Raw genomic sequence first — 17138 nt, 5'->3', positions numbered from 1 at the left:
TCAAAGTGTTTCCTTTCAAATGGTACCAAGAATATACAAAACCTTGCTTCAGGGCCTGAGCTACAGGCAGTTAGATTTGGGTATGTCATTTTAGGTGAAAAAAAAGGGGGCCAATCCTTTAGTTAAGAGATAGATGGGAGGGGTTGAATGGTATACGGACTGATATACCATGGCTGTCAGCCGATCAGCATTCAGGGCTCGAACCACCCAGTTTAGAATTACAAATCATTTTTAGACTGCATATTGACTACAAGAAGCCCAAACAGATATAACGTTTTATTAAAACATAATAAATTCAATGCTTGCTTACATTTGTATACGATCACATGTCTCTCTATTGTGTGTGGTAATACTTGGGAACAGATTTACAAAATTAAAATAACTTGGAGCTGATTTTCTGGTGTTTTTAAAGTATTTTATGACCAACAAGGAAAATAAAATAAAAAAATAAAATAAGCATCCCGGAGTCGGAATGTCTACACTGTATTTCTGATCAATTAGATGTTATTTTAATGAACAAATAAATGAGCTTTTCTTTCAAAAACAAGGACATTTCGAAGTGACCCCAAACATTGAATGGTAGTGTATGTATGTATGTATGTATGTATGTATGTATGTATGTATGTTGCTCCAGTTTCAACTGATCTGCCTGCGGCTATGGAACCCTGACCTGTTCACCGGACGTGCTACCTGTCCCAGACCTGCTGTTTTCAACTCTCTAGAGACAGCAGGAGCGGTAGAGATACTCTTAATGATCGGCTATGAAAAGCCAACTGACATTTATTCCTGAGGTGCTGACTTGCTGGTCATTTATGAACATTTGAACATCTTGGCCATGTTCTGTTATAATCTCCAACCGGCACAGCCAGAAGAGGACTGGACCTGGTTCCTCTCTAGGGTTCTTCCTAGGTTTTGGCCTTTCTAGGGAGTTTTTCCTAGCCACCATGCTTCTACACCTGCATTGCTTGCTGTTTGGGGTTTTAGGCTGGGTTTCTGTACAGTACTTTGAGACATCAGCTGATGCAAGAAGGGCTTTATAAATACATTTGACTTGATTTGATGTATATAAATACATATATTTACCCCCAAAATATATGTGGGATTGGAAATGATGCAGACAATTACATTGACGGAAGCTACAGTCTATCTGCAATGTTAAAGCTGATCTACCCCTAAACAAAATATTTTAAAAATACATTTAACAAATGAAAAAGCATTCCGCTACTCTCATTGTTAGCACGTTTTCACCTGTGAAAACAAACTTGTGCCCCTATAAAAATATGCTGTGTGTGTGAGGCCTCCAGCCCCAGTGTAGTAGTTGAGCATTTATACATGCTCACTGGAAGACTAAACATCTCCCACCGAAGCTCTCACTCCAGCAGACCAATGTCTATCTGTCTGTTGGTCTGTCTGTGTTCTGCCGCTTATTAGTAAATACATTTTTGTGTACGGTTGTATGGTTTTATGGTTGATTGGTTGTGTGTGTGTCAGTTTGCATCTGCATGCATATGTTTCTGTGTAAATCTTTTTGTTTGTGTATCAGACACCAGTAGTGTTGGCTAACCACACCTCCACCCAGCACCTGGCACCTTTCTGGAGAGCATGCTGGACATGTGTCACTGCCGTCATCGGTGAAAACCAACCTCTGAATGGGTGTGTGTGCTAGTGTCTATGGGAATAAATGCCGCACTACACTACCTTCTCCAGCTGATTGATGCCCTCCTCCACACAACATATGGAGGCCACCGCCCTCAGGGCGTGCGCGTAAAGGTCGCTGAAGCAGTCCTGCCGGCAGATCTTAAACAGGGCCACCACAGCGCCCTCCTGTGGACAAACAAAACAACAACACCATTAGCATCATCATTAACATTAGCAGACAATGCTCAGTGCTTAACAAGCTAGCCTGAGCTTATGTTAAATTGATAGTCCCTCAAGCCAAACAGACTGTGTTAGCTCAAACCTTCCAATAGCCAAAAGTGCCCAAAAGACTTGCCAACAATTGACTATCCAACCAGGCCGAATAGTCAAGCCATTAGTGCTCAGTAGGCTTCCCAACCTGACAGGCTAGCCAGTGACTCAAGCTAACCCTAAGGTCAATGTCTGCGCCCTCATATTAAAAACATCCCCCAAACAGTCTGTCAGTTTAAGCTAGATATATCAGAGTTTGGATGAGTCTCAATCCAACGCATCTGCCTATGTAACTCTTCCACATCTGCCTATGTAACCCTTCCACATCTGCCTATGTAACCCTTCCACATCTGCCTATGTAACCCTTCCACATCTGCCTATGTAACTCTTCCACATCTGCCTATGTAACTCTTCCACATCTGCCCATGTAACTTTTCCACATCTGCCCATGTAACTCTTCCACATCTGCCTATGTAACTCTTCCACATCTGCCTATGTAACTCTTCCACATCTGCCTATGTAACTCTTCCACATCTGCCCATGTAACTCTTCCACATCTGCCTATGTAACTCTTTCACATCTGCCTATGTAACTCTTCCACATCTGCCTATGTAACTCTTCCACATCTGCGGGGAAAGGTGACAGAGCTTGAGCAGTGTTTGTCAGAACATGTGACATCCAGAAAATCATTCTTCTCACAAAACATTCTGTAGCGTCCAAACAGTTTGGCCTACAAACTATTATGACCATCACCACAAGTCCGTCCTTCCCAATTAAGGTGCCACCAACCTCCTGTATATCTCTCAGATATAGGACAGACACTTCAGTATTTTTGTGGGGGACTATCTGTTGTTCCATGTAGTGAATCTTTTTTTTATGTGTTTGTTTGGGATAAAAGCAGCAAGGCCCCGACATTTATTTCAAATCATTTTTTCATCAATTTTTTTTCTACTTCAAGGGGACTAAAAATTCTAAATCAAATATAAAAATTAACCTTCGTATGACCTTCTTAAAACAATTCCGTACAGCTTAATAGTACCCCACCCCTCCACCGGATGCTACCTATAATGGTTGTTTATCTGTTTTGAAATGCAGAATAGGGTAAAGGGCAATTCCACCACACATACAGCAAAAAACATAATTCTGTTACCAAACTTTGCATCTGTACTGTTCTTCAAGTAAATGTGTTTTTGTAAAATGTCCTGTGGAAATTGTTAAAGATAGTCTTTGTGCATAGAGTTGTATGGTTTGATTAACTTATCAATCATAGATCTATGTCTGGCATACATTTTAAAGTGAGAAATCTTAGTCTCAGCATTAATATGTTAATGTGGAATTGCCCCAAACAAACATAAGCAATCCGTAGTATCCACAAGCAGTCATTTCCTCTCGCAAAACCACTTGCTGACAGAATTCTATTCAACATGGAGATTGATAGAATGACCTGCAAGAAAAGGTCCCGTAACTACCGCCATTATTCTAATAAGACCCATTATAGGAGGTGCTGGTACGTCTCATGCACAGATAGGACCATAGCCAAGCCTGGAGTGGCTAATCGTCCTGCCCCCTACACCCTAACCGCTCTTACCTGATCTGCCCACGCAATACAGTCCCTGGAAGACCAAAAGCACCATCCATTTTAGCCAATCCCTGAGCAGTATTCTTCATTACATTTTCCAACCATTCTAAAGAGCGTCACAGCCCCAAAACAAGTTATTATTTTCAATTTCCTGGAGTCCTGTAATGCTTTCATTATTTTTCTGTGACGCAGGTGTTGTTAGACTTCTCAGGTTAGCTATTTTTATTTAATTTAATTTAACTTTTATTTGACCAGGAAATCCCTTGAAATAAATAATATATGTTTTGACGAGACTGGTAACTGGTACTATTACAGTAAAATAGTGATGACAAAGGTAGGAAGGAGGTTTACCTATGCTTTATATCAAATCACATGTTATTCGTCACACGCTTCGTAAACAACAGGTGTGGACTAACAGTGAAATGTTTACATACGGTCCCTTCTGAACAAAAAAACATTACAAAAGTAAAACATGTAATATTAAATGTAATAATAGATACACAATATGTAACAATAACTTGGCTTTATACAAGGAGTACCAGTACTGAGTCAATGTGCAGGGGTACAAGGTAATAACTTGGCTTTATACAAGGAGTACCAGTACTGAGTCAATGTGCAGGGGTACAAGGTAATAACTTGGCTATATACAAGGAGTACCAGTACTGAGTCAATGTGCAGGGGTACAAGGTAATAACTTGGCTATATATAAGGGGTACCAGTACTGAGTCAATGTGCAGGGGTACAAGGTAATAACTTGGCTATATATAAGGGGTACCAGTACTGAGTCAATGTGCAGGGGTACAAGGTAATAACGTGGCTATATACAACAGGTACCAGTACTGAGTCAATGTGCAGGGGTACAAGGTAATAACTTGGCTATATACAAGAGGTACCAGTACTGAGTCAATGTGCAGGGGTACAAGGTAATAACTTGGCTTTATACAAGGAGTACCAGTACTGAGTCAATGTGCAGGGGTACAAGGTAATAACCTCTATATACAAGGAGTACCAGTACTGAGTCAATGTGCAGGGGTACAAGGTAATAACCTCTATATACAAGGAGTACCAGTACTGAGTCAATGTGCAGGGGTACAAGGTAATAACCTCTATATACAAGGAGTACCAGTACTGAGTCAATGTGCACGGGTACAAGGTAATAACCTCTATATACAAGGAGTACCAGTACTGAGTCAATGTGCAGGGGTACAAGGTAATAACTTGGCTATATATAAGGAGTACCAGTACTGAGTCAATGTGCAGGGGTACAAGGTAATAACTTGGCTATATACAAGGGGTACCAGTACTGAGTCAATGTGCAGGGGTACAAGGTAATAACTTGGCTATATACAAGAGGTACCAGTACTGAGTCAATGTGCAGGGGTACAAGGTAATAACTTGGCTATATACAAGGGGTACCAGTACTGAGTCAATGTGCAGGGGTACGAGGTAATAACGTGGCTATATACAAGGGGTACCAGTACTGAGTCAATGTGCAGGGGTACAAGGTAATAACTTGGCTATATATAAGGGGTACCAGTACTGAGTCAATGTGCAGGGGTACAAGGTAATAACTTGGCTATATACAAGAGGTACCAGTACTGAGTCAATGTGCCGGGGTACAAGGTTATTGAGGCACATATGTACTTATATGCACACATATTTCTCTAAATCGGCCATTCATTTCCTTGCACCCTATGTTTGGAATCATCTCCAAAAGACGATTCCATTGGATGCTTTAAAGTCCCTCTGTAAATTCAGACAACTGACAGATGATTTTTATAATAATGGAGTATGTGTTTGTTTTAATTGACTGTGTTTTGTATCAATATATATAGGTATTTAATGTGTATTTACTTATGTGTATCTATATGTGTATTTAATGTGTAAATTATCTTTATTTATGTGTATCTATATGTGTATTTAATGTGTATATTGTCTTCGTTTATGTGTATACATGCCTGTTGTACATGCTTCTTTTTTGTATTGTACAGGGCTCATTTGTAAAAGACGCATTAGTCTCAATATGATTTCCCTGTTGAAATAAAGGTAAATGAAATAATTAGATAGTAAACTGTAACAGCAAGGTATGTGATGAGTTAAAAGAGTTGGTACAAAAAGGGTCAATGCAGATAGTCCTGGTTGCCATTTGGTTAACTATTTACCTAACTATTTAGCAGTCTTATGGCCTGGGGGTAGAAGCTGTTCAGGGTACTTTTGGTTCCAGACTTGGTGCATCGGTACTGCTTTCCGTGCAGTAGCAAGAGAACAGTCTATGACTTGGGTGGCTGGAAACTTTGACAATATTTAGGGCCTTCCTCTGACACTGCCTGGTATAGAGATCCTGGATGGCAGAGAGTTCGGCCCCATTGAGAGCATCTGGACTGGCTGCATCACCACTTGTTAAGACAACTGCTTGGCATCCGACCTCAAGGCGCACCACACTGCCAGGTCACTGACCTCCTCCCTATAGACTGTCTCATCGTTGTCGGTGATCAGGCCTACCACTGTTGTGTCGTCAGCAAACTTGATGATGGTGTTGGAGTCGTGCTTGTCCACGCAATCGTGGGTGAACAGAGAGTACAGGAGGGGACTAAGCACGCACCCCTGAGGGGCCCCCGTGTTGAGAATCAACGTGGCATATGTGTTGTTGCCCACTCTTACCACCTGGGGGCGCGGCCCGTCCGGAAGTTTAGGATCCAGTTGCAGTGGGAGATGTTTAGTCCCAGAGTCTATAGCTTAGTGATGAGATTCGTGGGCACTATGGTGTTGAACGCTGAACTAAAGTCAATGAACAACATAGTCACTTAGGTGTTCCTTTTGTCCAGGTGGGAAATGGCAGTGTGGAGTGCGATTGAGATTGTGTCATCTGTGAATCTGTTGGGGCAGTATGCGAATCCAATTGGTATCTAATTACGATCTTGTCTCATTGCTGCAACTCCCCAACAGGCTCGGGAGAGGCGAAGGTGGAGTCATGCGTCTTCCGAAACATGTCCCGCCAAATCGTGCTTCTTAACACCCGCCCACTTAACCCGGATGCCAGACGCAGCCATGTGTCAGAGGAAACACCGTCCAACTGACGACCGAAGTCAGCTTGCAGGCGCCCGGCCCGCCACAAGGAGTTGCTAGAATGCGATGAGCCAAGTAAAGCCCCCTGGACAAACCCTCCCCTAAAGCTGGGCCAATTTTGTGCCGCCCTGTGGGACTCCCAGTCATGCCCGGTTGTGATACAGCCTGGGATCGAACCCGGATCTGTAGGGACGCCTCAAGCATTGCGATGCAGTGCCTTAGACCTCTGCTCCACTCGGGAGGCCCAGGAATTATTTCTTAACCAACCAGAGATGCTGTATGAGGGAAGGTAGATGGGAGGCAGGCAGTCTGTGTGATCAATGCCCATTACTAATGGGAACTGACACTACTGATCTCATCTGGCAACAAGGAAACTTGCTTTTGTGTGTAATGTGTGTGTGTGTGTCTGTCTGTCTGTCTGTCTGTCTGTCTGTCTGTCTGTCTGTCTGTCTGTCTGTCTGTCTGTCTCTGTGTGTGTGTGTGTGTGTGTGTGTGTGTGTGTGTGTGTGTGTGTGTGTGTGTGTGTGTGTGTGTGTGTGTGTGTGTGTGTGTGTGTGTGTGTGCGCGCCCACATGTGCACTTGTGTTAAGTTGATGGGCAGAGTCTCCCACCCGGAAGAGTCTTATCAAGTGCATCCTGGAAGCATCTGGTTGTCTAAAGACCACAGGGACGTAGTGTCTGGCCTGTCCCCTCTTATCTCTTGGAGCATATGACTATGTAGCTGTAGAGATATACTGTATATGTATAGTATGGTAGGTGGGTGGTAGGTGGGCAGGACTTTTTGCTCAATCCCAAACCGATCCTTAGCTCCTTTACGGTCTGCAAGGAAGAGTGAACAGGGATTTACAGGGGCCCGTGGATCTGTTTGGGATTGGGCCAATGGTTCATGATGAGGGATGGGGAAGTGGATGGCCAAGAGAGGTGGAACTGTGTGAACATGGGGATTGTAGCAGGGTCATGTTCATTACGCACCACAGTTGCATGAACAAACAAAAAAAATCAGTTATGTCCCTAATGAACACGGCCCTACGTATATGCAGACAGAGGGGTGTGTCTGTCTGAGGGGGTGTGTCTGTCTGAGGGGGTGTGTCTCACCTTAGCGATGATTCTGCAGAGCTGCGGGCCATCCTGGGTGAGGGAGAGCAGGTTGCTGATGTCACTGCCTATGGTGTACACACTGTCTGACGACTCAATCTTCCTGATCAGGATCTGGAGAGGACCGGCACACACACACACACACACACACACACACACGAGTGCCATGACAAAACCACAGACATACCATTGAGACATCTCTTTCCCGAAAGTGAAACAGCAAAGTGAAATTTCAGTGAAAGGAGGAAGTTCTGAATTTATACGATATAGAAGATCAATATTAGAACTAATTAATGATACTATTATGAATATTTAAACTGAGCGTAAATGAATTATCTGAATAAGGGTTACATTTTCCATTGAACTCAATATGCAATTCGTTAATACCAGTTCATCAGTGGTGGAAAAAATACCCAATTATTATACTTGAGTAAAAGTAAAGATACCTTAATAGAAAATGACTCAAGTAAAGGTGAGTCACCCAGTGAAGTACTACTAATGTAAAAGTCTAAAAGCATTTGGTTTGAAATATAGCTAAGTATTAAAAGTACATTTAATTGCTAAAATATACTTAAGTATCAAAAGTAAAAATAATTTCAAATTCCTTATATTAAGCAAACCAGACTTTTTTCTTGTTTTTAAAATTTACGGATTGCCAGAGGAACACTCCAACACGCAAATATAATTTACAAACTAAGCATTTGTGTTTAGTGATTCCGCCAGATCTGAGGCGGTAGGGAAGACCAAGGATGTTCTCTTGATAAGTGTCACGTTCTGACCATAGTTCTTGTGTGTTTTCCTTGTTTTAGTGTTGGTCAGGACGTGAGCTGGGTGGGCATTTTATGTTGTGTGTCTAGTTTGTCTGTTTCTGTGGTTGGCCTGATATGGTTCTCAATCAGAGGCAGGTGTTAGTCATTGTCTCTGATTGGGAACCATATTTAGGTAGCTTGTTTTGTGTTGGGGTTTGTGGGTGGTTGTTTCCTGTCTTTGTGTTTTCTGCACCAGTTAGGACTGTTTCGGTTTTGCCACGTTTATTGTTTTATATTCTGTTCATGAGTTACCTTATTAAAATAACATGAACTCTAACCACGCTGCGTTTTGGTCCGCCTCTCCTTTCCAGGAAGAAAGCCGTTACAATAAGTGCGCAAATTTGACCATTTTCCTGTCCTACTAAGCATTCAAAATGTACTTTTGGGTGTCAGGGAAAATGTATGGAGTAAAAAGTTTATTATTTTCATTAAGAATGAATTGGAGTTAGTTAAAGTTGTGCAAAAAAAAAAAAATATGTCACTAAACGTTGACAAAAAAACATAATTAAATTGTTTCCAGCAGCACAGTTACAGTCACCAACACTCTTGATAACATGTAAACAGCCTAGCCAGCTCTGCTACGGTGAGTAAAATGGTCAGAGGGAGGTGTTCTCTCATTTGTGTCTGGAAATAGCTAGCAAGCTAGCCAACGTTAGCCAGTTAGCTTGGGTGCTTGACTGCCATTGTGAGGCCAGAACGCTAGGATCAACCCTACTCCTGAATTTACGAACGGACAATCTGACAACGCTCTGAATTTACAAACGCCCAGAGGGCACTCTGAGCGCACTCCAGATTGAATTTACGAACCCACTCTTAAGTACTTTACACCACTGCAGTTCATACTGTTGTGATCATTTATTATAATTAATTTTTTATTTGTTTTATTTCACCTTTATTTAACCAGGTAGGCTAGTTGAGCGCAAGTTCTCATTTACAACTACAAGTTCTTAAACACAAAATACCAAAATACCATGCACGCCGGCACCTCAATCACCTAGCTTGCAGACGACACTACAGTGGTAGGCTTGATTACCAACAACGACGAGACGGCCTACAAGGAGGAGGTGAGGGCCCTCGGAGTGTGGTGTCAGGAAAATAACCAACAAAACAAAGGAGATGATCGTGGACTTCAGGAAACAGCAGAGGGAGCAGCCCCCTATCCACATCGACGGGACAGTAGTGGAGAAGGTGGAAAGTTTTAAGTTCCGCGGCATACACATCACGGACAAACTGAAATGGTCCACCACACAGACAGTGTGGTGAAGAAGGTGCAACAGCTCTCTTCAACCTCAGGAGGCTGAAGAAATTTGGCTTGTCACCGAAAACACTCACAAACTTTTACAGATGCACAATCGAGAACATCCTGTCGATAAGGAAACTGCTCCGCCCACAACCGCAAGGCTCTCCAGAGGATAGTGAGGTCTGCACAACGCATCACCAGGGGGGAACTACCTGCCCTCCAGGACACCTACATCACCCGATGTCACAGGAAGGCCATAAAGATCATCAAGGACAGCAACCACCCGAGCCACTGCCTGTTCACCCCGCTATCATCCAGAAGGCGAGGTCAGTACAGGTGCATCAAAGCTGGGACCGAGAGACTGAATCTCAAGGCCATCAGACTGTTAAACACCCACCACTAACATTGAGTGGCTGCTGCCAACATACTGACTCAACTCCAGCTCACGTTAATAATTACAAATTGGATGTAATAAATGTATCACTAGTCAATTTAAACAATGCCACTTTATATAATGTTTACATACCCTACATTACTCGTCTCATATGTATATACCTTACTCTATACCATCTACTGCATCTTGCCTATGCCGTTCGGCCATTGCTCATCCATATATTTATATGTACATATTCCCATTCATTCCTTTACACTTGTGTTTATTAAGTAGTTATTGGGGAATTGTTAGATTACTTGTTAGATATTACTGCACGTTCGGAATTAGAAGCACAAGCATGTCGCTACACTCGCTACTTCTGCTAACCACATGTACAGTGCCTTGCGAAGGTCAGGTCTTGGTAGATTTGCAGTGGTCTGATACTCCTTCCATTTCATTATTATCGCTTGCACAGTGCTCCTTGGGAAGTTTAAAGCTTGGGAAATCTTTTTGTATCCAAATCCGGCTTTAAACTTCTTCACAACAGTATCTCGGACCTGCCTGGTGTGTTCCTTGTTCTTCATGATGCTCTCTGCGCTTTTAACGGACCTCTGAGACTATCACAGTGCAGGTGCATTTATACGGAGACTTGATTACACACAGGTGGATTGTATTTATCATCATTAGTCATTTAGGTCAACATTGGATCATTCAGAGATCCTCACTGAACTTCTGGAGAGAGTTTGCTGCACTGAAAGTAAAGGGGCTGAATAATTTTGCACGCCCAATTTTTCAGTTTTTGATTTGTTAAAAAAGTTTGAAATATCCAATAAATGTCGTTCCACTTCATGATTGTGTCCCACTTGTTGTTGATTCTTCACAAAAAAATACAGTTTTATATCTTTATGTTTGAAGCCTGAAATGTGACAAAAGGTCGCAAAGTTCAAGGGGGCCGAATACTTTCGCAAGGCACTGTATGTGACCAATGAAATTTGGATTTGATTTGTGTTGAAGGCCTAATTATGACTAAAAAAGAGAGTCATGGGTGTGGTCAAAGCCTCATACCTGGATCTCGTTGGCCAGGGCCATGTCAATCATGTGGCTGAATGAATCGCTGACATCGGTGAGAATCTCGTTAATGGCTTCCCTCATGGACTTCAGGAAGAATTCGTCCTCAGTATGAAGGCATCTGTAGAAGAGAGGGTTTGGATAAACCTTGAACATAAACATTTATGTGAGCTACTGTATTCAAATGTGTACGACAATATTCAGAGGTCATTAGAAGGTTTTGTATGAATGTTTTACCTCTCTGTTATGGTGGTCAGCTCCATGCACTTCTCAAGCAAAGACGTCTCATACTGCACTCAAAGAGGAGGAACACACATTTCAGGTTACAATGAGACAAACATTAGACACACACAGAAAGTAGAACACCCACACAAAGCAGAAAACAATGTCATTCTCCAATTAGTGGTCATCCCTTTATGCACACACAGAGAACCGTACAAAATGTCCTGTGGGATGAGTAGCTGTATGTAACAGAAGCAGAACTTCCACAGCATCATTTTAAAATGGATGAAGTGAGTACTCCGTATCATACAATGCAACTGTGATTCCTCTTGACAGGAAACCTGCACAAACTACTGGAGGGAGAGGCTCATCAGAGGCAGCTAATTTCTTCAACAGCCCGTCCAAGATGGAACCAGACAGGGGGCTCTCAGAGACTCGTTTTCATATTATTTTAGTCCGAATTTTGCTCTTGGCATGAATAGCTTATGTGATGTGTAATAGTGAACATTTACATGCGGCCAATGTTCAAATGTACAGCAGAGAAGAAGCTAAACAACCCAAATCCTGACTCCTATCGCGCATACAAATCCTGACTCCTATCACGCATACAAATCCTGACTCCTATCGCGCATACAAATCCTGACTCCTATCACGCATACAAATCCTGACTCCTATCGCGCATACAAATCCTGACTCCTATCGCACATACAAATCCTGACTCCTATCACACATACAAATCCTGACTCCTGTCGCGCATACAAATCCTGACTCCTATCGCGCATACAAATCCTGACTCCTATCGCTCATACAAATCCTGACTCCTATCACTCATACAAATCCTGACTCCTATCACGCATACAAATCCTGACTCCTATCACGCATACAAATCCTTACTCCTATCGCGCATACAAATCCTGACTCCTATCGCACATACAAATCCTGACTCCTATCACACATACAAATCCTGACTCCTGTCGCGCATACAAATCCTGACTCCTATCGCGCATACAAATCCTGACTCCTATTGCTCATACAAATCCTGACTCCTATCGCGCATACAAATTCCTAACTTTATTCTGTAGTCCATAGGTTACATTATCAAACCACGTCTTTTGCCTATGCATGTCAAAATACAGCTAAAACATTTCCCTCGCTACATTTCCCGTATTGCTGCCCATACCAGAGCTTCAATAGAGAATATGTGATCAACAAACTGTATGAGGGCAGATGTTAGAGTTGGTCCCCGTTAAGATACATTGATATTTAAACCATATCCTCTCTTCATCTCCCCGTTATTCATGAGCTGCACTGCCATCTGTATAATCATCAACTCCATCTAGACAAATATAGGAGATATTCTGTCATAAGTTGGAGGAGGTTATCTAGCAAGCTTAGCAACTTTGGTCATTTTTATTTTATTTAACTAGGCAATTCAGTTAAGAACAAATTATTATGACAGCCTACCCCGACCAAACCCTCCCCGAACGACGCTGGGCCAATTGTGCAGTGCCCTACGTGACTCCCGATCACGGCCAGTTGTGATACAGCCCGGGATCGAACCAAGGTCTGTAGTGACACATCTAGCACTGAGATGCAGCGCCTTGACCGCTCCGCCACTCTGGAGGTAAAACGTTTCTGTGATTTGACGATGCTACATTCTACTCGGGGTGCGTCCTGAGCGCACTCTGCATTGAGATAGCCTACTGCTGAAATGTGCTGAATTAATTAAGGAACATGTCCTGATTTTATGAACGGCCTGTTTCACAATTCACAACAATGTAATTAGTGATCAAAGATAATTACCCTATTATTACTAAATATCAGTTTAATTTGCTCTGGAATCTTTACATAGTGGCGCAGCCTCGCTGACAAGGGTCGCAGAGCCCCTCTTATTTGGGGAGAACCCTGGCATAGTGAACATATTTTGGTTTTGAACCGCTTTAAATGGGGACTTCTGATTTTGCAGTATTTCCCGGGACTCTCTGGATAATATCTGAATTATTCCCGGTATTGAAACGTGGAACATTTTCAGTCCACTTCTTCCTCCACCCTCCTACCCAGACCAGTCCACTTCTTCCTCCTCCCTCACTCCCTCCTACCCAGACCAGTCCACTTCTTCCTCCATCCTCCTTCACCCTCCTACCCAGACCAGTCCACTTCTTCCTCTACCCTCCTCCCTCCCTCCTACCCAGACCAGTCCACTTCTCCCTCCACCCTCCTACCCAGACCAGTCCACTTCTCCCTCCACCCTCCTACCCAGACCAGTCCACTTCTTCCTCCACCCTCCTACTCAGACCAGTCCACTTCTTCCTCCTCCACCCTCCTACCCAGACCAGTCCACTTCTTCCTCCATCCTCCTCCACCCTCCTACCCAGAACAGTCCACTTCTCCCTCCATCCTCCTCCCTCCCTCCTACCCAGACCAGTCCACTTCTTCCTCCACCCTCCTACCCAGACCAGTCCACTTCTCCCTCCACCCTCCTACCCAGACCAGTCCACTTCTCCCTCCACCCTCCTACCCAGACCAGTCCACTTCTTCCTCCACCCTCCTACCCAGACCAGTCCACTTCTCCCTCCATCCTCCTCCCTCCCTCCTACCCAGACCAGTCCACTTCTCCCTCCACCCTCCTACCCAGACCAGTCCACTTCTTCCTCCACCCTCCTACCCAGACCAGTCCACTTCTCCCTCCCTCCCTCCCTCCCTCCCTCCCTCCCTCCCTCCCTCCCTCCCTCCCTCCCTCCCTCCCTCCCTCCCTCCCTCCCTCCCTCCCTCCTACCCAGACCAGTCCACTTCTCCCTCCATCCTCCTCCCTCCCTCCCTCCCTCCTACCCAGACCAGTCCACTTCTCCCTCCATCCTCCCTCCCTCCCTCCCTCCCTCCCTCCTACCCAGACCAGTCCACTTCTCCCTCCATTCTCCTCCCTCCCTCCCTCCCTCCTACCCAGACCAGTCCACTTCTTCCTCCACCCTCCTACCCAGACCAGTCCACTTCTCCCTCCATCCCCCTCCCTCCCTCCCTCCCTCCCTCCCTCCCTCCCTCCTCCCTCCCTCCCTCCTACCCAGACCAGTCCACTTCTCCCTCCATCCTCCTCCCTCCCTCCGTCCCTCCTACCCAGACCAGTCCACTTCTCCCTTCATCCTCACCTTCTGCATCTCTGAGGGGGTGTTACGGGCGGCGCTATACTCATGCACCAGCGAGCGCACGTGGCAGTTGGCCCGGACGGCCGTGCTGTGGACCCGCTGCCAGCGGCCCTTCTCCAGCCGCTGGAACATCTTGCCCAGCTCCGTGCTGACCACCAGCGCCCGCCGCAGCAGCGTCTGCAGGTTGTCGCGGGCCACGTGGTCCCGCGTGGCCACGATGAGCTCACCCTGGGCATCCTCCTCCACGCCAATGGCCTTGGCCTGCAGAACACACATGCACTCCACCTCCGTCATGTGACGCAGGTCCTCCATCCAGCGTTGCACCGAGTCCACCTGGAGTGAGTGCATCCTGCTGCTCATACACACACACACACGTGCGTACAGATACACATATATACATACACACGATACAGCACACACACAGGCAAGATTAGTTTAGAGCATGTACTTTGGGTGGCCATGACAGAGATGGCAGCACTGAGACATATTTGTAACTTGTCCCAATATCGTTACTCTAATGAAACAGGCATACTGGAATATCCTCAAATGGGCCGATGCTGTTTGAATCCAGGTGTTTTTGTTTTTCATCTTTTAGCCTCACCATTGCATTAACCATTCGCTAGCATGCCTAAACCTAACCTTATCATAACATGAGCTTGCATTTACTGTAAACTAGGCTGTTGCGAATCTGAATTTCTTTATGGTTCTATTATGAGACCAAGTTGACCCTTAGATATCCATACACAACGTCTAGTTCACTGCCCATGAAATGAGATCTCATCATTGCTACACTATCCTTTAGTTGCTTTCCCCAACAGCAGCCCAGTTTTCAAATGAATTACCCAGGCATCTCAAAATCAATAGTGTGGGAGTGAGGTCAACTACCCACCAATAACTGGTGGTGTTAGGAATCGTTAGTCAAAACCTCGTTTCACCATGTTGGAGAGACTGCATTATCCACTGGGTCGAACAGACCAAACACTTCTTTCTCTTCAGGTTTATTGAACCTAATGAATATGGGCTTAAATGAGGCTTCCTGGGAGTTTCCCTGGATGAGTGAAATCAGCCCAGTGTTAAGGAGGCTGAGAGGTTGATCGCTACAACGCCCTCCTCTGCTTTCAGAGGTTCACAAATCTATATTCTACACTAAACTCAGGCTATCTGACATCCATGGAAAATGCAGAGTCAACGGGTAGAACTAGATATTGCATCAGATGGAATATCTGCCTCCTGTGTTGACAGAGATCTCTAATAATACCTCGTTCTCATTTGGTCATAAAAGGAAGCTTCATTATGTGTGACCTATAAACAAACAATTTCCAATTTCTATAGTCAAAGCCTAGTTCAGAGCTGAATTGCAGTAGGGACCATGGTAATGATGCTCTATTTGGCTATGATTTTATTGACCCTTAGGAACACGTATCAAGTTTCAGCTTTTAACACAGACCTATGTAAACATCATTGTGCCATTAAGAAGGCACAATTCCAATCAAAAGTATTTTCAACATCAGCCAGTACTGAGGGTCTGTTTACTAAAGAAAGTAATCCATTGGTTTTATGAGGTCACAAGTGGGGTGATATCTGATTTCCCCAGACTATTGTTTTAGGAGGACTGAAATGAAAATCATCCAAAGAGACATAACTGAATATATCTCCTTTGGAATATGGCTATTAGAATATGTACTGTTTGATATTGTTAATGGTTAAAACAACTATACACAACCATAGGCATTATCCCTTTCTCTCTTTGTCTCTCGCTCCCATTCTCCCTCTCTTTCTCTCTCCCTCTCTCTCCCATTCTCTCTCTCTTTCTCTCTCCTGTTCTATCTCCTGTTCTCTCTTTCTCTCGCTCTCACGCACGCGAACACACACACATGCACGCACGCACGCACGCACACACGCACACACACACACACACACACACACAAACACACACACACACACACACACAAACACACACACACACACACACAAACCAAGCCATGTCAACAAAATAAAATCAGAACTCTATTCCCGCACTTTGAGAATCGACATCTCCCCCATCCTGCCACTCTTCTCCTCAGTGCAGAGGTGGGATGACGTGGGGATGAGTAAGTAAGCTGTAAGCAGAGATTTCAGACGTCATCCATAATAAGGAGGATCGCCAGTTCAAATGCCTATCCCCCAAACCCACTCAATTTGGAGAGGAGAGATGCTCTCAATTGTTTCCTAATGAACAGGGGTGGTACTCTCAAGGTCAAAGGTCACACTCTCAATAAGTATCATGTGATTGATTTCCTCCATTGGGAGAGACATGAAGAAAATAGGAGCCGCTCTTGAGGGAAATCAAGCAGCTCTCACTCGCTCAACTCAAAGCTGGGCCTTTTTTCCTCATGTGAACTTTTCATTTCTGTTGCACCTTGTCTCTCGGGCAAAAGTAAAAATATAAAAGGTTTCCTTTGATGATCCAGATAGAGCTGTGGATGCCAATAGTGACCCAGCTAATTAGCCCTGTAGAGCTGTGTGTATTTGTGTGCCCACCTGCTAATGGTTTGATGGTGCACCCGTCTTCATGACGCAGACACGACACAGCCATGGCTGCTGAAAACTGCAACCCAGCAGGTCACCCCAGCAATCAGGTGAGCAGCACCCCACCTGG

General features: G+C 44.3%; 1 protein-coding gene across 5 annotated transcripts in view; it reads right to left on the bottom strand.

Moving 5' to 3' along the window:
* Positions 1-17138, bottom strand: part of LOC110521283 (protein inscuteable homolog) — a 77929-nt gene that overhangs the window by 8487 nt on the left and 52304 nt on the right. For all 5 annotated transcript variants that reach the window (XR_016495575.1, XR_016495576.1, XM_021598740.3 and 2 more), the window contains exons 3-7: positions 14504-14852; positions 11376-11428; positions 11136-11259; positions 7649-7762; positions 1699-1824 (exon numbers count right to left, since the gene is read on the bottom strand). Coding sequence is in view for 3 of the 5 variants with exons in the window: in XM_021598740.3 (XP_021454415.2) it covers positions 1699-1824; positions 7649-7762; positions 11136-11259; positions 11376-11428; positions 14504-14852 (766 nt within the window). In the remaining 2 variants the exon portion in view is untranslated. The remainder of the gene's footprint in view (positions 1-1698; positions 1825-7648; positions 7763-11135; positions 11260-11375; positions 11429-14503; positions 14853-17138) is intronic.

This window comes from Oncorhynchus mykiss, chromosome 4, assembly GCF_057628025.1.
Source record: "Oncorhynchus mykiss isolate SJ-2025 chromosome 4, ASM5762802v1, whole genome shotgun sequence".
In the NCBI taxonomy this organism is placed as follows: Eukaryota; Metazoa; Chordata; class Actinopteri; order Salmoniformes; family Salmonidae; genus Oncorhynchus; species Oncorhynchus mykiss.
Note: the sequence above shows the minus strand (reverse complement) of the source record. Positions and strands in the feature narration are given on the sequence as shown.